This window comes from Puma concolor, chromosome A1, assembly GCF_028749965.1.
Source record: "Puma concolor isolate L17-30 chromosome A1, mPumCon1.1.hap2, whole genome shotgun sequence".
In the NCBI taxonomy this organism is placed as follows: domain Eukaryota; kingdom Metazoa; phylum Chordata; class Mammalia; order Carnivora; family Felidae; genus Puma; species Puma concolor.
Genome location: NC_141667.1, coordinates 143081401 through 143105454, shown reverse-complemented (window position 1 = coordinate 143105454; position 24054 = coordinate 143081401). Strand labels below are relative to the sequence as shown.

The following is a 24054-nucleotide window of genomic DNA, read 5'->3' as shown; positions in this document are numbered from 1 at the left end:
GTTCCTGGAAAGTCTGTGCTGATTCTCAAATGAATCTATTTTCTTATAAAACTCAGCTACTGTGGTCTCCAAGTGCTCAATCAGCCTGCACAGTGACAATCTCGAACCAGCTGCAGCTCGGGGACACCTTAAACCAGCCATGGTGAATACAGATGTTTTCATCTCTTCTTGTTTTATTTTAGCTCCAGATGGAAGTTCTTATCTGTGCAATGTGGACTTTTCCCTATTTCACATTCCAAGCTCTGCAAGTGCAGGGTTAGAAAAAGGAAGCCCACAGGAGAAACGAAAAGAAACAGATTACAAAAAAAGTGTATGTTTGTCCTAATGCCCAATGCCAAGCAGGCCTAGGCTGGCCACTCTATGACTCAAGTGATCATCTAGATCAAGCTGTCATATTGGGAAAGAAAGGGCAGGAGGGAGATGGCTGAGCCTCATACCAGCTAAGAAGCAGTCTTGCCTGGTTTGCTGATCTGCACAGAAGATGAGAGGAAGCAGAAGAAAGTCCACTGTGTAGGTATAGGAAGTGAAAGGGAAATGGGGCTTGATTACTGCCTTTAGAGCATGATATCCTCACCGTGGTAAATGTGGTTCAAAACATGTGTCCTTGGCTATGCAGTAGGATTAGCCATCCCTCCTTCTTTGGGAGATCCATATTAAGTGAGGCCATAGGAAAGAGGGGCTAGATATATCCTCTTGTTCATTGCTGTTGAAGGTATTCTCCAACAATAGGAAGTGGGTTCAGTCTGGCAGTAAAAAGAATATCTTTCACTGCACTATCATATCCTTTTATGCTCTCCCAGTTCACCATATACTGTTGGGACTAAGCCATAAAGCTTATTAGCATCTCTCTTAGAAGAGTAACCCCTTAGAAAAGAGACATCCATAAAATGGGAGCAAAGAGGACAAACTTAGGAGGAGTTCTGACCAGCAGGAAAGATTAAATAGAATTCTCATTGGGGAGAGGATGGAGAAAGATTAGGAAGGTAGCTGATAGGGGGTGTGGTTGGCTTGGGTTCTTCAGGGATGCAGCACTCCTTGTTCCCTCCCTGGGACCTGAGTTTGAAGAAATGAGACAATGAAAAGGATAATTTTGACTCTGAGAAGTCACTGCCATGCAAGTGACCTTGAATTATCAGAGGGTAACTGCAGCAGCATGGCAATGGTCTTGTTAGTGTATGGGATGAGCAAGCATTAGGTCCTACTCCTGTCTCTTTTGGCTCCTGGCTGGTATGGAAGAGATAGATACATACATACATATTTCTGATTTATTTTAAAATTGTATTTGAGTAATTTTTTTATTTGCCTACATATGTTTATGGGTCTAGACTTACACAGAAGTTGCTAAAACAGTTCAGAGAGTGTCAAAGAATGCAGAGCAGATTCTAGGACTATCTAAGCCCATGCACTTTATCAGTAGCTAGAAGGGAAAAAAGAGGCCAGCATGGCTCCGCTTCTGCCAAACCTTTCCTCTCTGTTAAGGTGACATTTGGGCCAGAAGGAGGAGGGTGAAATCCTGAAAGATAGCATTCACCCTCAAACAGATGGAGTTGCCTTTAACTGGCAAGTTCAAGTGTCCTTTTTCGCCTCCCCTCCCACAAGAATGAGGATGTGAGGGTAACCTAAGAACACTAGAGAATAACTTACACATAGATAGCAGTGCTCTGGTAGTGTGTTAACTTCCAAGACTCTAGGTCTTAAATCTGTGCCGCCTCTCATTCATATTCAAAGCATATTTATTGGGGAATCATTGAAGACTAGTTGGTGCTCGGTCATGCCTGTTGGCCCTGGTCTGGGACAAGCCAGTGCCCAGTTGTGAGTCTGGGACATGGAGGACTGGCTTCCCAGCAATGGCTGAGAAATCCTTACTTCTGGCTCCTGTTGTAGGCCTTTGGCTGAAAGCACTTCAGAGTAAGTCACCTGGGTTCATTTTGTGCTTACATTTCTGTAAGTAGGAATAATGAACTCAGTCTTTTTTTTTCCCCCTTCCAACAGAAGAACTGGGTTACTGGATTAAACAACAGAGATTACAACACTATATAAAAACAGATGTCCAGCTATTGCAACATCTTAAATCAGGGGAGTTTGGCGAATGGGCCAGTGCTTCCCTGTGGGTTCTAGCTTGAGGCTTTACTCAGTCGCTGAAATTCCATCGTTCGTGGGTAGGAAGTAGGGACCTGGAGACCTGAGTCTCAGGACAACCTGAGTTGTCACACAGGGTTACTCTTGAACCTGGGATTCCCATTTGGCCTTGCCCCCGGCTCACTTGCAGGGCGAGCAGAGCTTGCCTTCGAAATGCCTGCGGTTGAGGCCTCCAGTCGTTCTTCATGACCAATAAGCAAAGAAGTTTGCCATTGGCCTGAACCGAGGAGCCTTTGGGCGGAGCAGAGGGTGGCAGCTGCGCAGGCCCGGAACTGAGAGGTGAGCTCCGCCTTTTAGGCGGCGCGTTCCCATTGGTTGGAGGCGATGCCTGGGCGGGGCAAGGTTCCGCCAGAAGTGAGGGGAAAGAATTCTTAACACCCTTATCCTCTGGTCTTTGGGTCCAGCGCGCTCTGGGCTGTCCTTCCTGGGTTTCAATGAGCAGCAGAATTCAGGGTTCAAACGTCATAAGGCAGATGTGGACAAATGACTAAGACAGCAGGGTGCTGGTTTAGTTTTCTGTGAAAGAAAGGACTGCTCTCTGGAGCTTTAGGCTTGAGTTCAAGGATACCAAAAACTCTCAGTGCTCTAGAATCACAGTTGTCTGTAGACAACTCCAGCTGTAGCTTCACTTCCCTTCCCAAATGCAGTTTGCCCTAAATCGAAGCCGTGTTCCCTTCAAAAGCTGCTCTTCTCTCACTATTCCTTATTTTGAAGAATGGCCCACCATAACCTAGATTCTCAAGCCAGAAATACCGGTGTTCAATCGTTCCTCACATTCACAGTCAACCAATCACAAAGAGCTGACCCCATTTCCAGAAATATCTCCAGATTTTCCCTCTCCAACATTTCCTCTGTCTTACTTTGAATCTCCAAGATTTTTCCCAGTAGGTTTCTGCTCACCTTGTTCACTTCCAACCAATCGTCAATAATGAGGCAGAGTGAGCTTGCCACGATGTTAATGTGTAGTCTGGAGTAATCCTGCTTAAAACCATTTGCAATAAGTTAAAACACCTAAACATGATCTGACCGACTGGTTATTTCTGCGGCTTTACATCCTCCCTCCCCCGCATCTAGCTAGTGTTTCCATTGCCTGTAATATTCGTTGTTTGCAGAGCTCACTTTTTAAGGGTCTTTGGGCATCATCTGCTTTGGAAATTTCCCCTTTCACCCTAAGGATAGGGGCCGTTTATTTTGGCACTAGTTGCAGACCTGTACAGATTTGTCATGTGTTTTATCATGCTCTAGGGTTATGAAAGGCTTACCTTTAGTAACTTTGAACACCTCTGGAGGACCTGATTGTTCATCTGTAAACTTGTGTCTACCGCCTGTAAGTATTGAATCAGTGATAAATGAATGAATCACACCATATGACCTTTCTCTTTAAAAATTTTTTAACGTTTATTTATTTTTGAGCCACACACACACACACACACACACACACACACACACACACAGTGTGAGTGGGGGAGGGGCAGAGAGAGAGGGAGAAACAGAATCCCAAGCAGGCTCCAGGCTCTGAGCTGTCAGCACAAAGCCCGACACCGGGACTGGAATCCACGAACCGGGACTGGAATCCACGAACCAGGAATCATGACCTGGGGCCAAGTCACCACCCAATCCACTGTGCCCTCTTTTTCTTTTCTTTTCTTTTCTTTTCTTTTCTTTTCTTTTCTTTTCTTTTCTTTTCTTTCATGTTTTATTTTTGTGACAGCGCAAGTGGGGGAGGAGCAGAGAGAGTGAGAGACAGGGTCTGAAGCAGGCTCTGCAGTGAGCAGTGAGTCTGATGCGGGGCTGGAACTCACAAACGTCCAGATCTTGACTTGAGCTGAAGTCCGACACTTAACCAACTGAGCAAACCAGACGCCCCCATATGACCTTGCTTAATATACAAAAGTGAAGGTCATTTAGGAGCACTTGTTAAAAGTTTGTTTTTGTTTTTGTCCCCCGAGTTTCTTCTTTGGGAGTTCACTGTCAGGGTCTAGGACTGTCCGTTTTTGACAGTTCTCGGATGATTTTCATGCATGAGGTTCAAGGATTACATTGTAAGAAATCTTTACCCATTGGTAAAGGTGCCTTTCTCAGAGGCTATGTCTTAAAGCTATTTAAGGCTAGGGCCAAAGTCCAGAAAACAGTTTTGAGTGAATGACAAAACGACAAGAGCATGGAGGTAAGCCTGGTGTCGTGTGAGCCATTTTACTGCACAGGTCCTAGGAGGTCCCACTACTTCCAGCAGCAGAAGTGGCCCTTTCAAGCCAAACCGCCTGAGCTGGCTCTTGCAGCCACGTGAAGCACGCCGGACTACATTTCCCAGAGTTCTAAGGGATTCTCGCGCGGGCGCACTTGGAAAACTACGGCGTCCTTCTTCCCTAAAACCTGCAGGTCACTCCCATCCCGCCTCCGCGTCTCCTCCTCTCCTTTCGGTTTCTCAGTCTGAGCTGCGGCATTTCGGTTTGTGTGTGTGTCGCAGGCAGGACTCATGGCCTCGCCGCTGCGATTCGACGGGCGGGTGGTACTGGTCACCGGCGCGGGGGGAGGTGAGCACGCGAAAGCCGGAGGGCGGACGCCGGTCTAGCTGTTGCACCCTGAGACCCCCTTTTCGTCCCAGGATACCCGCGCAGCCAGAGCTGCATTCCTGGCGTCGGGGCTGCGGGCAGCGGTGGGGCGGCGGAAGTAGGCGATTTGTGGAGACCCACTGGACCCGGTGGGCCGGGAGGGAGGACGGGTAACAGCTGTTCTTGGGTCGTCGACTCTGAAGAGCAGGGAGAGGTGGGCCTGGCCAGCACTGAGTGGGGAACCATCAACACCTCGTCACACAGTCCCGTGCAGCCCGCTTCCCGCCTCACCTTCCTTGTGGCCGCTTCCCAAGGCCTTGGGTCTTGCAAGACGGAGGCCGGGCTGGACTACGGCTTGCAGGACTGGGTAAAAGTTGCTAATGACGCTCGATCGCGACCCTTCTTGCGACTCTTAGGCCTGTCGTCAAGTCTTTTAAAGGTTGCAGGAAAGTCGTTCGCGGCAGGAACCTTCCGCCGCACCCACCCCCAGCAGAGGAGTAGAGATGTCAGCCCCTTGCCTTTGAAAAGTCAACCATGCAGTGTTTCTTTTCATCTGTCGGTTGATTTGGGCATCTTGAGAAGTTCCTCTTTAAAGAAGTTATCTGATAAGAGTCTTCTGGTTGAAGTTTAAGTTGGTATGCTTATCAAGCCTCAAATGCCTACAGTAGTCAGGCAGGCGTTAGTGTGGGAGTGGAGTGGGGACAAACTGGTGGGCAGAGACATTTCTGAAGTAGACCAGATCTTCCTGTATTTCGGGAGAAACAAAATGGAGATTTGTTTTGTGAAATAACCCCATTCTTGAAGGAGAAAAAACTAAAACCGCTCATACCCATACCATACCCATACCGGGGCTTGGCAGTGTGATTTTGCAGTGTTTCCCCTCTGTGACCACCACATGTAGGGATCTTGACCTTCAGTGCCTTTGAATCCCCTTTGGTGGTACCTTATATCTAAAATAGACCTGGGGCGCCTGGGTGGCGCAGTCGGTTAAGCGTCCGACTTCAGCCAGGTCACGATCTCGCGGTCCGTGAGTTCGAGCCCCGCGTCAGGCTCTGGGCTGATGGCTCGGAGCCTGGAGCCTGTTTCCGATTCTGTGTCTCCCTCTCTCTCTGACCCTCCCCCGTTCATGCTCTGTCTCTCTCTGTCCCAAAAATAAATAAACGTTGAAAAAAAAATTAAAAAAAAATAAATAAAATAGACCTAATGTGAAATTAATTTAAATTGTGTATTAACAGTCACATCAGTGGAATTATTCCAGTTGGTCCATTCGTATCTTTATATCTCCATTGATAGAATGGATTCTAATGCTGCCTTTTGGAAAGTGCTTTTAGTATTAATTGGTGGCCAGGTTTGTATTCCTCGCTATATTCATTCTAAAATGATCGTATGTCCTTAGGAAAACATTTGGTTTACACTTTGCTTTTGATGGAAATAATTAAGTGATGCACTCAGTGTTTTAAGCCTCTTTTGACAGTGAGTGATTCACAGTATGAAATGCATTTTGCACCAAGATTCAGTACACAGGTACATCATTTATATTTGAAGCAAGTTCCTGACATGGTACATAGTAAATGAAGTGCACTCTAAAATTTTCTATTCTCTTTCACTAAGTACATGCAGATTGCAAAACCTACGAAATTGATTTTGTGAATCATTAGAGTTGTGACTCGACAATTAAGGACTTAGTACCTCCTGTTTACAAACTGGTTTGTGTCTTAAAGAGCTGTGCAGACTTTCCATTGCCCGGATTATGATACAATCATTAGCTGTTGCCGATATGAGGGAGTTTTGTGGTGAAGTAGAGACTGTTCCAGATCATCATTGGGGAAGGGAGATAGGGATCAAATTCCAGTCCTGCCACAGAGACCATTTTCCTTGAGTCTTGGGGTTCTTATTTAGAGATCCAAACCCAATGAACTGAGGTAGTGCTGAACATCTCTGGAGAGGGTGTCCATGAATGCCTACTGGGCCTGTGTGGGAATTAGTCTGACTTCAATCCGCTCATATTCTGCAGCTAAAGAGAAATATATCTGCATTATTAAAGTGTTGTTGTGTAGCTTGAAATATAGATTAGTTTAATGTATTTCAGGAGCAATAAAATGGGAGATTTATTACGTGAAATAACCTGATAGGAGAGGTTTAGAATTGTCCAGGCTTTATGTAAACACTTTTGCCATGATTGGTGGTACAACAGGGGAATAACAGGGTATAACAGCTGTTTATTAGCTGACTGAAATAGTTATTGGGGATGTAACTGTTGAGAGTGGAGGATTTGGGCCGGGAAAGAAGGGAGTCAGGCCATTTTGAATTCGAGATGGTTATGAGATTAGCAAATGTTGGATCTGGAGATAGTGAGAAGGGTGTGTGAGTAGGTGGAGATCCTGAAGTCAGGGGAGGGATTTGGAAGTCATCTGAATTCCTTAGACTGATAAAGCTACAGAGTGAAAGAGTCTAGGAAGCTATTCTCAGGGGCTCCATTAGAGTAGAGAGAAGTGTAAACCATCGAAGAGAAACTGAACCAGCAGTTTGAGTTAAGAATCAACTGAGATTTAACAATGCTAAAGAAATTAAGGTCAAAAAAAAAAAAAAAAAAGAGAGAAAGAAAGAAATGGAGGGGAGGGGGTGATTGGCAGTGTATTTAGGTGTGGGGGAGATTTAAGAGAGGATTTAAGAGATTAAGACAAAATGGAGGCTCTTGGATTTAACTTTTTGTGCCCTTGGCCCTTAAAGCCAAGTTGTGGGAAATGCAAAAGAGTGACATATTCAATCTCAGCCATCGAGAGCCTTCTAGTTTAAGTGGGGAGGCAGACTAATGGACATGAAGTAGTTAAATAATGTTTACCTAAGCACACATGTTAGAATCTGGAAGGACCCTTACCAGTCTGCTATGGGCTAGTGGTATTGGAGGAAAAAGGAGGCTGTCATTTTTTACTTTGTGTGCAGATTTGTGTACAGTTTATATGAGCCTTTGTGATAAAAGTACATCACTTACAATCTTTTGAGAGAACTGTGTATCTTGATTTTAAGTTGAGGTAATTTTCTGATTAGGTCACTCTCTCTCCGAGAGACCTACCCTGTTCCTTTCATCTGATGATTTTCTACTGTGTTACCATTAATTTTGCATTCTGGTCATGAGCATGTGATTTCTTTAAACACCATGTTTAGAACAAGTGCTTCAGCCTTGCTTGTATAAAATATGAGAAGACTTGAGTTCTTGTATTGGCTGAGGTCTCTCTTATCCATTCAAAGTGGATTAACTTCTAAAAAAATTTCTGAAAAAGAGGCGCCTGGGTGGATCAGTTGGTTGAGCGTCCCACTCTTGCTTTTGGCTCATATCATGATCCCAGAGTTGTGGGATCAAGCCCTGAGTCAGGCTCCGCACTGAGCATGGAGCCTGCTTGGAGTTCATTTTTTTTCTCTCTCTCCCTCTGCCCCTCTTCCTGCTCTCTCTCTCTTAAAAAAAAAAAAAAAAAATGGTGAATTAACTTGTAAAATAAATTATTTGGTGATATCTTTCAGTTTTGGAAAACTATCTTTTGGGTTCTTTCTTCTTTGTATACTTGTTTATCCATTTAAATTAAATTTAAGCTACTAATCACATTTGCCAATCAATTTAAATAAAAAATGTATACATGCTAAAACAATTTAAACAATACAAAAGCAAGCATTCCTCTCTTTAAATGTCTACTAATTTCTGAGAGAGTGAGAGAGACGGCATGAGTTTACTTACTTTTGAGAGGCAGAGAGAGAAGGAGACAGAATTTGAAGCAGGCTCCAGGCTCCAAGCTGTGGGGCTTAAACCCATGGACCACGAGATCACAACCTGAGCTGAAGCTGGACACTCAACCGACTGAGCCACCCAGGCGCCCTGCAAGAATTCCTCCCTTGGTTGCTAGTCACACACTTCTGTTTCCCAGAAAACTCCTAAGTGTATATATATTTTCAGATAACAAATTTACACCTCATACCTTTGAGTCAGAATTAAATATTTTTTGTGTTTGGTGATTATGTAGTCAGGGTTCAGTGCAGGATATAGAAATCTCTAGATATTTGGAGCAGGAAAGGATTTAACACAGGCACTGGGTCTTAGGCACTTCCTCTTGCATTGACTTGGGGAAAGATATGGAAGTGGTTCATTAGGGGAGCTACTACCCCTGCGGCTGCTTCTGGAACTGCTGCAGCCCAAACAGCCCTGGATATCAAGGATCTAGAGAATGGAAGGTGCTGTCCAGAGATTAGGGAGCTAGATCAAGAAGTTGCCCCTATAACCACTGTTTCCTTGTTTTCTTTTCTCTTTCTTTCCTCTTTCTTTTCTTTTTCTTTACTTTCCTTTTCTTTCTTTCTTTCTTTCTTTCTTTCTTTCTTTCTTTCTTTCTTTCTTTCCTTCCTTCCTTCCTTCCTTCCTTCCTTCCTTCCTTCCTTCCTTCTTTCTTTTTCTTTTGTTTATTTATTTATTTTGAAAGCGAGAGAGTGAGCAGAGGAGGGGCAGAGAGAGAGGGGGAGAGAGAGAATTCCAAGCAGCCTCTGTGCTGTCAGCACACAGCCCAACACAGGGCTCGGTCTTATAAACCATGAGATCATGACCTGAGCTGAAATCAAGAGTCAGACGCTCAACTGATTGAGCCACCCAGGTTCCCCACTCACTGTTTCTTAATATCTAGGAAACTTCAAGAAATCAGCCTCTTAACCAACAGCAACAGCCAGAAGTCACAGTAAGGTAACTTTTGCCTCCTTTCCACCTTCCAGGTAGGCAAATACATGTAATGGTGGTGCCCACATCGAGCCAGCCTAGCAGCTAGGTAGAGGGGTAGGAAATGGTAGGCAGAATAGATAGAAAATATAGTTTTAAGCTTTCAGACCTCTATAGGTTGAAGAAGGTAAAATAGATGTTGAGAGTACCAATGAAGACACTACCACTGTAATATAATTAATTCCTCACCAGTTACTTTGAAATAGGGGTTGATTTGAGCAGACCAAAAAAATGATGCCAACATTTGGTCAACTTTCTGATTATTTTATTTTTCATTAGGACTGGGCCGAGCCTATGCCCTGGCGTTTGCAGAAAGAGGTGCATCAGTTGTTGGTAAGTTGATATTTTTCTTTTTAATGAGTAGCTGGTATTTAAAGTAGACTCTTCACAAGTCAGCCAGCTTTGCCTTTATAGCAAATAATTTGCCCAAGTCAGATTTCATCACTGGTTAATTTCTTCTGCCAGCACAATTGTCCGCCTTGAGAATGACTTTATAACTTACTTTTTAAAGTAGACTAGTTTCACAGACTTTGCACATGAACAGAATTGATAAAGATGGTCAGGCATTTATTGTATAAAAGGAAGTTCTTGAATTTGGTAAATTGCCAGCTGTAAGTTTTTGAGATAGAAGGCTGGTTCGAGATGAATCTGTGTAAGTAAGTATATTGATAAGAATAAGAAGTATTTTGAGGACTAGAAGTTTGGAGTCCGAGAATCCAAAGTATGTTGTTGCTGTTTTTTTTTAAACCTCTTTCATTAAAATTTTTCACATGGAAGCTTTTTGCAACACATTTTAAAAGTTTTAATTGGAGAGGCAGTTGCATGAATTTGATTATGGCTCATCAGTTAGAAGATGCTGTACTGAAGAATCCCAAAGGTGGGAGGTTGTAGGAATCTAAACGTTTTGGACTGACATGATGTGGTGTGCACACAGGAGTGGATTCGTCTTCAGCCATTCCTCTGTGGGGAATAAATGAATGAGTATTCAGTGCAGGGTAGGTGGGTAAGGCAGATGATATGGCCCAATATTTATTAGTATCTTTGCTGGGATAAAATTGTTCGCCCATGATGACTTTCTATAGCCCTTTTTTCTACCTCTTACTAAGGAATACAGAGAAACAAATTTCCTCCAATTTGTTTATGGAGCCATGCATAACAAAAGGGTAAGTGCATAGCCTGGTTTTCTAAAGAACACCCAAACAGGACATTTGAATATACTCTTCTGCCTCAGTGTGGATCCGTTGCTTATCTTTTTTTTTTTTTTTTTTTTTAAATTTTTTAAAATGTTTATTCATTTTTGAGAGAGAGAGAGAGACAGAGAGAGACAGAGTGCAAGTTGGGGAGAGGCAGAGAGAAAGGGAGGCACAGAAACCCAAGTAGTCTCCAGGCTCTGAGCTGTTAGCACAGAGCCTGATGTGAGCCCAAACCCATGAACTGTGAGATCATGGCCTGAACCGAAGTCGGACACTTAACCGACTGAGCCACCCAGGTGCCCCTATGTAGCTTACCTTTATGGAAGGGACACAGAGTCTTTGGATGTTCCTTGCTTAAGGTCATGTCCACTGTCCATTAATCCCATCTTCTTGTGACAAGGACACATTTTGATATTGTGGAATTTAGCTAGAGGGTATATAGTTCCGGCCCTCTTTGCCACATTTTCCCAAGATATTTCATGTTTTTACTGTTTTGTCTTTTTTTTTTTCTTTTGCTATCCATTTCTTAATATTATTAACTTTTAACTTTTATGCATTTACATTTTTTTTTCTACTCACTTCTGTAAGTATAAGGTCCTTGTTTTATCTTCTCTATCTCCTATAGGACCTGGAATATATCCTTGTGCAAAGAAGGTACTTTGTTCCTTGGGGCCCTTATTGTTGTTTGAAGCAGACTCGTTCTGGAGGGAATGGGGGAGGGCCTGGTGTGTGTTTGAGACTGGTTGGATAAAGTCCTACTTGTTGTGATTAAGTATAATCTTAGTTTATAAACTTGTTTTGGAGAGAAATTTACAGCAATGTGTGTTTGTGTGGATCAGGTTTCCTATATTTTTGTGTTACCGCTGAACTTACTAAATTGGGGAGAGGAGTTTTTGAGTTCCAGCAAGCAGATAAATAGGCATGGCATGTCCCTTAGCGGAGTGTTGCCACAAGTGCTGGTAGAACTCTGGCGAGGCAGGTAGTTTTGCCCCTTGGAAAAATATTTGTCAAACTTGATTGAAGAGCCAGATGTAGTTTGGTGGAGGGGAGAAGTCAGACTGTGTCATACTGCTTAGCTTTTGGCTGATATTTTCTACAGCTTTTTATTCTGTGACTTACCCATGAGCTTTCTAGGCCAGCCGTGAGTTGTGTTCTTCCCCGACCACTGCTGCCCTCTCTTTCAGCTTTTGAAAACCTAGATGCCCTGCTTCCGGGGTGCCTCACGCACACTAATGTTTCTCCTTTGTTAATGTTAGTTCTGCTCGTGTATGTTTTACATGAGTAAGAAAAAGTAGAGGAATAAGTAAACCTGGAATGGCGTGACATCAGAACGTCTCGTTTGTGGGAGGGTGATTCCTCCGATAATTTTATGACTAGCTCAGAGTCCAGTAAGAAGTAAGAACAGAGGGATAGAAGAACTTGTTTCTCATGTAAGTCAACTTATGTCAGGTTATGCCGGATAAACAAATGTGTCTCAGTGATGTAGAATAATAAAGGATTATTTCATGTTTTTTGTGAGCTTTCAGCTTCTGGTCAGCTGTGTCTCTGCTCTAAGCATCTTCCTAATTTCAGGATTCCAGTTAAAGGAGCAGCTCTGTCTGGGACATTGCTGGTGGTGGATGGATGAGAAATACCAGTGGGTCTGCTTGGTGGCTCTGAAATCCACTCCACTCACGTTTCAGTGACCAAAGGAAATCACTTGGCCAAGCATCACTTAAGATATTCTCTAACTCTGTATTAATATGATTGCTATGTTTTTTTTTAAATAGAGTTTTTTTTTTAAGTTTATTATTTTTTTTCGAGAGAGAGACCGTGCAAAAACAGGGGAGAGGCAGAGAGAGAGAATCCCAAGCAGGCTCTACACTGTCTCTGTGGAGCTGGACATGGGGCTTGATCTCATGAACCATGAGATCATGACCTGAGCTGAAATCAAGAGTTGGACGCTTAACCGACTAAGCCACCAGGGCGCCCCTGATTGCTGTGTTTTATGTTGCATAATAGAAAACCTTAGGGGAGGTTTCAGTCTGGGCATAAGGACTGCTCAGCCTTTGGCTAATAGTTACAACAAAGATGTTTGGTTTTCTAGAAACTACAACTTACAGGAAATGTTTGCCCATATTTGAAGGGAATGCTGGGAGTGGAATAGTTTTGAATTTTGCTCAGTAGGTGAGCCATGTCCACTACTCTAAATATTAAGTTTTCTCTTGAGGGCACGAACATGAAAAAAGCTGAAGTTGTGCAGCAAGAAGAACCTCTTCTTTGACAGTAAGCAAGGAGGAAAGTTTTCTGTTCTTGAGCTGGAGAAGTAGCACCTTTGGGTAACCCAAATCCTAATCCTCTTGTGTGAGGTGGGCACCATTTCTTTCCTGGGCTACAGTTACACAGTGACTGGTAAAGGTGCCTTTCAGATTCTTGGGGGCTGATGCCAGAGCCCATGTTTCTACCCCTCTGTGATCCTCATGGCCAAAAGCTGAACCGTGGTGGGGAAAGTGAGCTGCCTTTGAAGTTAGGTCACGTTTCCAGTCCTGGCCATACTGCCTAATCGTGTGACCTCTCACACACTATTGGTAACCACCTTGTCTGACTTTCAGGATTATGGTAGGGGTTCAGTGGCATCAACAATTTGATGTCTTTCTAAGGGGAAAGCAAGGAGCCAGTAGTCAGGACTGCCTGCCACGTGCTGGGCACTGTGCTCAGGACTTGGATATATGTCACAACTCACGGGCATCCCAGCCTCCTTATCTAACACGTGTTTCTTTTCTAGATTCTTAGAGAAAAGGGCCTGCCTTATGTACTGAGGTATTCTCTTCCCGTGTGAGCATAGTGCTTCGCTTAGTAATCAGTCAAGACCTACGTGCTGATGAAGGGAATGGGTTACATGACACACGGAGATCACGAGAAAGCACATGTGGATTCCGGCTCATAATAAATGACCTATCCATGCAACGCTCACGTTTTCCCCAGATGCTTCCTATGACTGTCACTAACCCAGGTTATGGGTGACAGCCTGTAAAGATAGCTTTAGAATAGCTCTTAGCCATTTATCGCTTAAAAACCCTGGTTTTGAGAAACTAAAAGTAATCCATACAGTTTGTAGCATCATCTGGGCTCATTTATTCATCCAGCACTTAATTTACTGGGTGCTTATTAGGTAGCAAGCATTGCTCTAGGAGTCCAGGAGGTGGAGTGGGGAATAAAACTGACAGGGGCCCGGCTTTCACAGAGCTGACGTTCTAGGGGTGCGTGGTGGGGAGACAGACAGTGAATACCTGTGTATATATATCAGATAACGATATGGAGAGAAAACCAGAGAGCTCTTAGGAGAGACCTACAGGCAGGGGACAAGATGGGGGGCCCAGGAGCCTATGTGCTTCATAGTGCAGCCACAGTGCCTCTGTGTTGAGGCAGGGGCAGGCTCAGCATGTTTGGGGTCAATGAGAGGGCCGGTGCAGCTGCAGCAAAATCATCACAGGGAACAAAACCAAGAGATGAGGGCAGAGAGTTCACAGGAGGCCAGGGTGCATAAGACCATTTAGTTCTGAGTCAGGACCGGCTTTTACCCTGATGGAGATGGGAAGCCTTTGGCGAGTGCAAATGGCAGAGCAGCGTGCCCTAATTTAAATTTTATTTATTTTAATTTTTTTAAGTTTATGTGAGAGAGAGAGAGAGAGAGAGAGAGAGAGAGAGAGAGAGAGAAAACACGAGTCGGGGAGGGGCAGAGAGAGAAGGAGAGGGAGAATCCAAGCTGGCTCTGCACTGTCAGCACGGAGCCTGACATGGGGCTTGAACTCATAAACTGCGAGATCATGACCTGAGCTGAAGTTGGATGCTTAACCGACTGAGCCACCCAGGCGCCCCGAAGTTTTAAATGGATCACTCTGCTTGCCATGTGGAGAATGATTGCAGAGGAACAAGGGTCTTAGAAGTGGAGGAGGATGATGGGCTCGTTGGGGCTTTTATACTATTAACTCCTCTTGTACACTCTTGTGATTTTCCACGAAAAAAGAGAGGGGGTGGGTAAGAAGTGGAAACAGAGAGTCCTGTCAAGATATTGCAGTAATGCATGTAAGAGATGGTGGTGATTTAAACAGGTCATAGGAGTGTAGGTGGTACAAAGGGGTTAAATTCTGGGTATATCGTGAAGGTAGATATGGCAGGATTTGCTGATTTGCTAATGTGGGTTGCAAGGGAAGGCAGAGGATAGAATGGCCATTTACTGAGACAAGAAGCCCTGAAGGAGGGCCAGATGGGCAGAGAGGAGGCGCTCCTGGTAGACTTTCAGACAGTTATTAAGTAGGCAGTGGGATACGCGACTAGTGGGGGACACAGGCGAACTATATAAATCTGGAGATTCTCAGTTTATAGGTGGTATTTGAAGCCAGGGGACTGGATCAGGTTACCCAGGTAGTAAGTATGAATGAGAAAGAGAAGAGGTCCGAGGACTGAACTCTGGATGATCAGTTTCCCACTTTCTGTTTTTTCTCCCAGTAAAGAGACCTTTGATGCCATCTTGTTGTTGAGACAGGAGAATTGGTTACTGGAACCTAATTTAAGACGCCCCTACCTCGACACTACCTCTACCCCTACATCTGCACTGCGTCCACATTTTGTGGTCCTTCAAATATTTAGATACATTTATGGCTCTCTGGAGAAGATTCCTGATGAACTAGGCTGATGAACAGTGAAAATAGTATGGCGACTCCGTGTTGTTCTCTTTTCATTTAGTGGAAAAAATTACACCCTTTTTAGGATAAAAGAGACTTGTTTACAGCATTAGAGGCACTGTTAGTTCGTCCGCGCTCTAGTCTGGGTTTGCCATTTCATACTGCCTTGGAGCTTGGGGCAGGTTTCCTAACTTGTCCAAACTTTCCTTATCCGTGAAAGTTGGAACAGCTGTTCCCACCAGCTTCCTAAGAAGGTCTATGGAGATCAGAGGCAGCAGTGTACCTCATGGCTGTCTACAAATGCACAGTTTACGTTCCCAGTGTAAGGTAGCATTGGTATTTTAAAAATATACTTACTTACTATTATTCCTTCGACACACTTTTGAGTGGTAACAGTGTCACACAGTATGGATACATGTCTCTTTGCATAATACAGTGGCTAAAAAAGGTTTTCACAAAAGCAGAGTGCTTTTGTAGTTCAGGTTGTAACCCTCTGAGTTAGGTCAGGTGATGATGGCATGACCGATGGGGGTCACGGTTAACTTAGTGCACTCTCGTGTAAAGACTTGTCTTAAATAAGTCTGTCTCACATTGTTTCATTGCATATCATTGACCTCAGTGAATTATTTACCCAGGCTTCAGTGCTTACGTGTTTGGTTGTACTTTGAACAGTTTCCACTTGAGGATAGTGTTCTATTGCACAACAGAGCAGTTGTTTCTTTGCTTAAATATCCCATTTGCCAATTCGCTTTTGAACTTTTCCTTACTTAGTTAAAAAGGCTCTTAAAAGACTTTTAGCTGCATGTCTTAAAATCTTGATTTTTTTTTAGTGGTTGTTTCCTGTCATTGGAATAATTGCACGGAAATGGACATTTCATAGGAATTGAGTCTTGAGAATCTTTTCTTCATCTCTTGAGGGATAATGTAAACCTCTTTTCATTACTTTGTGCCTCCATACCGGTTTGCATTTGTGGTAAGACAATAAGACTGTATCGTTAGAAAAATGTATCCCAGGCCACATTTTGAGAAGCGCATTTCCTTAAAAACGTTATGTGAAAATACACCTGACTTAGTGGATTTTCAGTATGGCTAGGCCTTGGCTTTTTCTAATGTCTCTCTTTTTTATTTTAATATTTATTTACTTTTGAAAGAGCCCAAGCAGGGGAGGGGGACAGAGGATCCAAAGCAGGCTCTGCACTAACAGCAGTGAGCCTGATGTGGGGCTTGAACTCATGAACTGTGACATCATGACTTGAGCCAAAGTCAGGCACTCAACTGACTGAGCCACCAGGTGCCAGGTGCCTTGGTATTGGCTTTTTTTTCTTTGTCTCTTTAATCACCCAGTCCCACCAGCCTTGACTCCCATCCAAAGGGGGGGGGAAAAAAAGAAAAACTATTCAAAAGAAAAAAAAAATTTTTTCCGTATGTGGCAACCGTCAATTTGGTAATGTTAAAAAAACTTTAAATTTTAGTATATGCTACCATGCCATTTATTAACTGGTAAATTTTTTACTCCCCAAATGTTCATCTTGCGAAGTAAATTATTTCTTTGTCCCAGGTGTTTTTATTAAATTGTGTTTTTCAAGTTCTTTGGTCTTGCTCTATATATCGTTTCATTAGGTTTTGCATACTGTTATATAAATTTTACCTTAAATTATCACATAAAACTAACTTTGTTATTTGTCCCCATTCTTTAGTTTTGTTACCTTCATACACTTGTTGCTAAAATCTGTGCAGGGGCGCCTGGGTGGCTCAGTTGGTTAAATATCTGACTTCAGCTCAGGTCACCATCTCATGGTTTGTGAGTTCAAGCCCCGTATCGGTCTCTTGTGCTGACAGCTCAGAGCCTGGAGCCTGCTTTGGATTCTGTGTCTTCCTCTCTCTCTGCCCCAACCCTGTTCTGTCTCTGTTTCTCTCAAAAATACATAAACATTAAAGAAACAAAAAAGATTGGTTAGTCATCATTAAAAAAAAAAAAAGAAAATGTGTGCATTATTGTAGTCATCCCATACTTAATTTTCAGTAGATGAGAAAGTCTTTGAGGACAGACACCACTTTTACACACCTTTGTGCCTCTCCGTAGATTTCCTTGCTAATAGTAAATGATCAATTAATGTTTATACCTTTATGGCTGGATATAGGGAGATGCTATGTAGTGAGCGTGGTCACTTGTTTAACATATAATAATGGAGTCATGGTATCAATCAGTGACTGAATGCGTGAGTTTTATATGTAGTTTCTGATCTCTTTTAATAATCTTTCTCTCTTTTATTGTAGACCCTGATACAATATGTTTTATGAATACTTTTCTTCTTTTTGCTGAAATTGGGTTGAATCACGTTCTTTTTCTTTCCAAAAAAGGAAAACCATTGCAAAGTTGAACATTTCATGACATGAGCCTGTGTTTAATACCTGCTTCATATCTGTATCTAAAAACAAAGAGGCATCTTTGAAAGTGTGTATCTCATGATGTGTTTGTTTTTTTATTAAGGTTTATTTATTTATTTTGAGAGAGCGTTATGCTTGCGAGCAGGGAAGGGGCAGAGAGAGAGTGAGAGAAAATCCCATGCAGGCTCCACTCTGTCAATGCAGAGCCCTACTTGGGGCTCAAACTCGTGAACCGTGAGATCACAACCTGAGCTGAAATCAGGAGTCGGATGCTTAACTGACTTAGCCACCCAGGCGCCTGTCATGGCGTGTTTAATGAGATGGGGTTACCGAAGGAAGGAATTGAAGAGGTGACTGAAGAAATATATTCACTGTAGGATTTTGTTTCCAATTCGTATTTGGACTGTCTAGAAATGACTTGTGTATGTTTTTGCATTGCAGTGAATGACCTAGGTGGGGACTTCAGGGGAGTTGGTAAAGGCTCCTCTGCTGCTGATAAGGTTGTTGAAGAAATAAGAAGTAAAGGTGGAAAAGCCGTGGCCAACTATGGTAGGATATTCGAAAGAACTATACTCTTTTATTCTCCTTCAATTAACGCTTTTGCTCCCATTAATGATCATTGAACAAATACCTCAGCATTCCATTGTGATTAGGAGATTAGATTTTTTTTCTGAGTCAGCCAAATCTGTTTGGCTATCTATCTTATATAACATATGAGGTTTTCATAAACTTTTGGTGTAGATTATTTCATGAGTCTAGCTTTTAGCATATTGTTTATGTAATATTTTTATTAATAAGCACATGATAAAATCAGTAAATTATTAATAATGTGGATATGAATATGCTCTTGTTCTTGGAAGACCTATTTTAGCTAAAACATTTTATGTATTTCTACAGAGTAACATGAGATTCTTCTTTTAAAAATTGTTTTAGGGGCGCCTGGGTGGCGCAGTCGGTTAAGCGTCCGACTTCAGCCAGGTCACGATCTCGCGGTCCGTGAGTTCGAGCCCCGCGTCGGGCTCTGGGCTGATGGCTCAGAGCCTGGAGCCTGTTTCTGATTCTGTGTCTCCCTCTCTCTCTGCCCCTCCCCTGTTCATGCTCTGTCTCTCTCTGTCCCAAAAAAATAAGTAAACGTTAAAAAAAAAAATTAAAAAAAAAAATTGTTTTAGAACAGCTCTTGAAGTAATACAGCGTGGGAAGTGAAATGCCCCCTTTCTCTACTCAACCACTGCGTTCCATTTTGCATAAGTAATCATTGCTTATGTAACTTTCTTACCTGTAGAAAAACTTAAGACTCAAAGTTAGGCATTAAAATGAAGCCAGGAGGAAAACCGCATTTGGTACGTTGATTATAATCGTATCTGTAAGGAACCTTCTCAAACAGAAATGAGTACTTACTGACTTCTCTGCAAATCAGATTGTTTTTATTGGCCAGAGATAAAATTAGATTGCCAGTGACTTCATTTTGAAATTTTAAGGGAAGGGAAATAGGACATGATTTGTTTTGAGTGTTCCAGGGAATAATGAGACAGACGTCTTAGCATCTTCTTCACACTGAGGATCTAGAAAAATGTTTTCAACTTTTTTTTTTTTTTTTTTTTAAGTTCTGGAGTTTAAAGAATCACTTTTTTTTTTTTTTTTAATTTTTTTTTTCATCGTTTATTTATTTTTGGGACAGAGAGAGACAGAGCATGAACAGGGGAGGGGCAGAGAGAGAGGGAGACACAGAATCGGAAACAGGCTCCAGGCTCTGAGCCATCAGCCCAGAGCCCGACGCGGGGCTCGAACTCACGGACCGCGAGATCGTGACCTGGCTGAAGTCGGACGCTTAACCGACTGCGCCACCCAGGCGCCCCAAGAATCACTTTTATAAAGATAATAATTCCACACCCCCCCTCTTCCCCCCCCCCCGACTTTTGACATGCAACCCGTATCACCCAAGATTCAGTGAGGAAAACAGAGGCCCCTCTAGGTTTCCAAGTGTGAAGCATTTTAATGCAAAGAGTTAGAGGCTTGCATGACCATTCGACGGGCATGTCTGGGAAACCGGGTAACCTTGTCAGCCTGCAGCCCATGGTTCTCACGGCTCACCTAGATGTGCCTGCGAGCTTTCATCTGCACTCTGCTCATAAGATTTGCCCTCATCTGCAGGCTTTTCCTACTTTTCTGTCCTTTAGTGGGTATCTCTTTTTGGCAGATCTAACTCCACTGTATGGATCTCAGGGAAGGGAATGTATTTCCCGGCTCCTCCCAAGTGATGGCAGAGAGTATAGAGAAAGGCAGGGGTGATGTTGACACCTGACCATTTGACACACAACTGCGGGCCTGTGAGCTCTTCCCTTGGGCTGATGAACAGAAAATAAGAAAGCCATGCTATTTTGTTGAGCTTTACTTTTTGTATCTAATAACGCAGTGTCTCCATGTGTAGTTATATAGCATTGGACATGCTTTTTCAAATTAAACGTGTACCCCCTTTCCTCCCTCCTCATTTCTAATTTGCATCTTTAAGGGGAAGTGTCCGTGTGACTTTTTCGAGTTAAACAAAAGGAAATACTCAGTTTGTCTGTCATGCTAGCCACACTTCAAGGTCAGTAGTGAGTGGCTACTGTCTTAGTACAGAAATAGGACAGAAAGTTGTACTAGACAGTGCTGTTTCAGATACGTTTGCTAAATATTCCTTATTCCCCTTCTCTTTCTCTCTCTCTTTTTTTAGGAGGTTAAATAATTGTTTTAGGGGCTACATTTCTTTTGTAACATTAGGTCACCTATATTTTGATTTGTTATGTGCCTGTAATACACGTTTATTTTTGTGGGAATGAATTCTGTTGAGAAGAGTATCTGTCCTGATACTCTGAATTCCACAGAATTCAGGAGTCATTCGTGAGGGATATTACTGATGTTTTACACTAATTTTCCCTTCCCCCAGATTCAGTAGAAGCAGGAGAGAAGGTTGTGAAGACAGCACTGGACGCTTTTGGAAGAATAGGTGATGTTTCTTTGTGTTTATGGTCCCGACAGAGCACTTTCTCCCTTTCCTAATAAAATGTTCTTGATGTAATTTTGGTTTATAAAAAACTCCTTTTTTTAAACATTTTTTTCTTAAGTTTATTCATTTTTGAAAGAGAGACACAGAGCGTGAGCAGGGGGAGTGCAAAGAGAGGGAGACACAGAATATGAAGCAGGCTCCGGGCTTTGAGCTGCCAGCACAGAGCCTGACGCGGGGCTCGAACTCATGAATCATGAGATGACGCCCTGAGCTGAAGTTGGATGCTTAACCAACTGAGCCACCCATGCACCCCAAAACTCCTTCTTTCTTTATAACTAAATTTTTAGATTTGTTTTACAAATTATTTTATATACTCTACCTCATTCACACAAGGGGCTAAGAGGTGGCATTTTTTTTAATGCAAGAATGTGTCGAGTTTGTTTTATATTTTTTCAGATTTTAAGAATGTTTAAAAAATTAGAAGCATTTTCTAAGTTCCTTATTTATCATAATTTAAATATACCTCAAATATGTTTATAAAATAAATATTTTGGCAATAGAGGACCCAGTAGAATTTTGGGATAATTATGATTTAGATTAAAATGATTCAATGTTTTGCAAATTAGTTAAGATGAATTACATATAATTAAAATCTTTATTTTTAAGAAGCATTTCATATATATTGTTTAGTTTATCCCTCTCTAGATAATGTTCTTCGTTTAGTTCCACACATTCTTAGTAAAGGTTTTTAGTTACTTCAGGGAAACATTACCTCTGGTAAGCCCAACATGTTTATAGTCTGGAAGACATTAACTTTTATAATTTGAATGTGCTCCCCCTGCTTTTATTTTTGGCTAGGATGTTTGTTTTTCTAGTTATGTTTGGTTAATCTTATGAGGGACTTGTTTACATATAGTTTGACAGAGGGATAGAGGCCACAGAGGTGAGAAGTCACAGGGTGAAAACAGCCACAAGAACCTTAAAAAAAATGGTTCCTTTTTTTTTTTTTTAAATAGTGGGAATACAAGTGTGTGTTATGATAGGCCATTAGTTTCTCACTCTGATGGGTTCCTTTCTGGGATTTTGACTTTTGAGTGGCAAAAACCAATCTTTTAAACTTGATTTTCTGAGTGAATTCTGAGATTAATTGAGGGATGGCTTGTGGTTACCACTGAATGCTAAGAACCTTACAGGTTGGACAACAGCTAATCCTACAAATAAGCTGATAGAATTTTGGCAGAAGGTGGAGGTGGAAAAACGTATGTATGTAAGTTTGAGAGGAAAGCACTGATAAGGATGTGATACTTGTGAATTGTTTTTTGTTTTTGTTTTTGTTTTTTTTTGTTATTTTACTTTAGGTATAAAATTTTTTTCTGATATCACTCTTTCCTATTATTATTTACTTTTCCATGGGGGGGACCCCAATTTTGAAAGAAATATGAATTGTAAGCCAATGCAAATTAACATGCTTGCTTTTATATTTGTGACTTGGATATATATATATATATATTTTTCTTTTTTTATGTTGTAGATGTTGTGGTCAACAATGCTGGGTGAGTATTTCTTTTTTCATTTTAAGTAAAATAATGTGTCTGTGAAATTTTTTTTTTTCCAAGTAGATACTCCTCCCCTCTAACCTATATAATATCATTGTTTTTAGAATTCTGAGGGATGGTTCTTTTGCTAGAATAAGTGATGAAGACTGGGGTAAGTTGTTTTTAACATATATCTCTGTGGGACATAACCTATCCATGTAACCTTATAATATTTGAGACATTTGTATATTTAAGGAAAAACCTAGTTCTGCCTACTTTTGCTGCTCCAAATGTAGATGATGAATATGATGAATAAACTTTACAACTGAAAATGACAACAACATTTGAATTTTTTTTTTTTTTCAACGTTTATTTATTTTTGGGACAAAGAGAGACAGAGCATGAACGGGGGAGGGGCAGAGAGAGAGGGAGACACAGAATCGGAAACAGGCTCCAGGCTCTGAGCCATCAGCCCAGAGCCTGACGCGGGGCTCGAACTCACGGACCGCGAGATCGTGACCTGGCTGAAGTCGGACGCTTAACCGACTGCGCCACCCAGGCGCCCCGACAACAACATTTGGAAGTAGCTTATTTTCTTTTAACATTTGATAAACCAGAAAACTTTAAATCAGTTGACAGAAGTTACCTGAAAGGATTTTATGCCTTTCAAGTCATTTTCCCCTTTTTCTTGAGAAGATGTTAGCATTTCTCAGCTGTACTAACTCTTTTTTTTTTTTTTTTTTTTTTGGTTAGTTTTGAGAGAGAGAGAGAGAGCAGGGGAGGGGCAGAGAGAGAGGGAGAGAGAATGCCAGACAAGCTTCTCACTGTTAGCACAGAGCCTGACATGGGGCTTGAATCTCCAAACTGTGAGATCATGACCTGAGCTGAAATTAAGAGTCGGACACTTACCTGACTGAGCCATCCAGGTGCCCCTCAGTTGTATTAACTCTTTGTAATGGTCTTCAACATGCTTAGCTGCTTGTGTGATTCCTATTTCAAGAGCCAGAGCAGGATATAGAAGGGGTGTGAGGCACCGAAGATGTTGGAGCTCTGAGAACTGGGGAGGGAAAAACCATCGATGTAACTTCAAAGTTTCTAATGAGTAGGGGAAAATCCCATTAGGAATGCCACAGAAAGATTGAGTTTATTTATTTATTTTTAAATGTTTGTTTATTTGTTTTTGATTGGGGGTGGGGGTGGTGAGCCAGGGAAGGGCAGAGAGAGAGGGAGACCGAGAATCCGACGTGTGCAGAGCCCGATGTGGAACTTGTGAGATCATGACCTGAGCTGAAGTCGGACACGTAACTGACTGAGCCACCCAGGAGCCCCAGAAAGATTGAGTTTAGATAACAAACAAGTCACAGTTGTCCCATGTCCCCCGCCGTTTGGTCTTCATGCCTTTACTTTCATTGGCTGTCAGAACGAAAGTAAACAAAGGTGGCTGAGACCTTGGGAGGCATGGCAACTGAGGTAAATCATATCACCGTCTATAGAATGTGCTTCTGGGGATAATGGCCAGGAGTTCTTTCAGAAGAAAAATAATTTTATGATTGAGAATTAAGCAAAGAAGGGCTTTTAATTTCCTCTTTCTGTTTTAACAACTGGGGCAAAAAAAGAAGCTGAGAAAGTTAGCAAAAGGGGCTTACCTTTTTGATTTCCTTTCCACTCTGGTGGGGCCAGGCCGTTTCCTCCTCTGCTTTTATCCCAGGCTCACTATTCCGAACCCCCTAGTCACCTTCCCTTTCTTCTTTTTCTTTCTTAAGTTTCTCTCTTTTCATTTTTACCTTATTCTTCTAATATACACGTGAAAACATTTGTCGATGTTCCAGATCAGAACAAAAATAAGT

The 24054-nt window shown here is 42.3% G+C and overlaps 1 protein-coding gene across 2 annotated transcripts in view; it reads left to right on the top strand.

The window, feature by feature from the left end:
• The first annotated feature begins 1769 nt into the window (after nt 1-1769).
• The window catches only part of HSD17B4 (hydroxysteroid 17-beta dehydrogenase 4), an 89517-nt gene continuing 67232 nt past the window's right edge, over nt 1770-24054 (top strand). The window contains exons 1-6 of one of the 2 annotated variants that reach the window (XM_086705691.1): nt 1770-1908; nt 9721-9774; nt 18128-18235; nt 20613-20672; nt 22204-22225; nt 22333-22379. In XM_086705691.1, the coding sequence (XP_086561817.1) occupies nt 1848-1908; nt 9721-9774; nt 18128-18235; nt 20613-20672; nt 22204-22225; nt 22333-22379 (352 nt within the window). In that variant the 5' untranslated portion in view covers nt 1770-1847. Of the gene's footprint in view, nt 1909-4509; nt 4674-9720; nt 9775-18127; nt 18236-20612; nt 20673-22203; nt 22226-22332; nt 22380-24054 lie in introns of those variants that run through there. The other variant, XM_086705698.1, reaches the window with a different exon arrangement.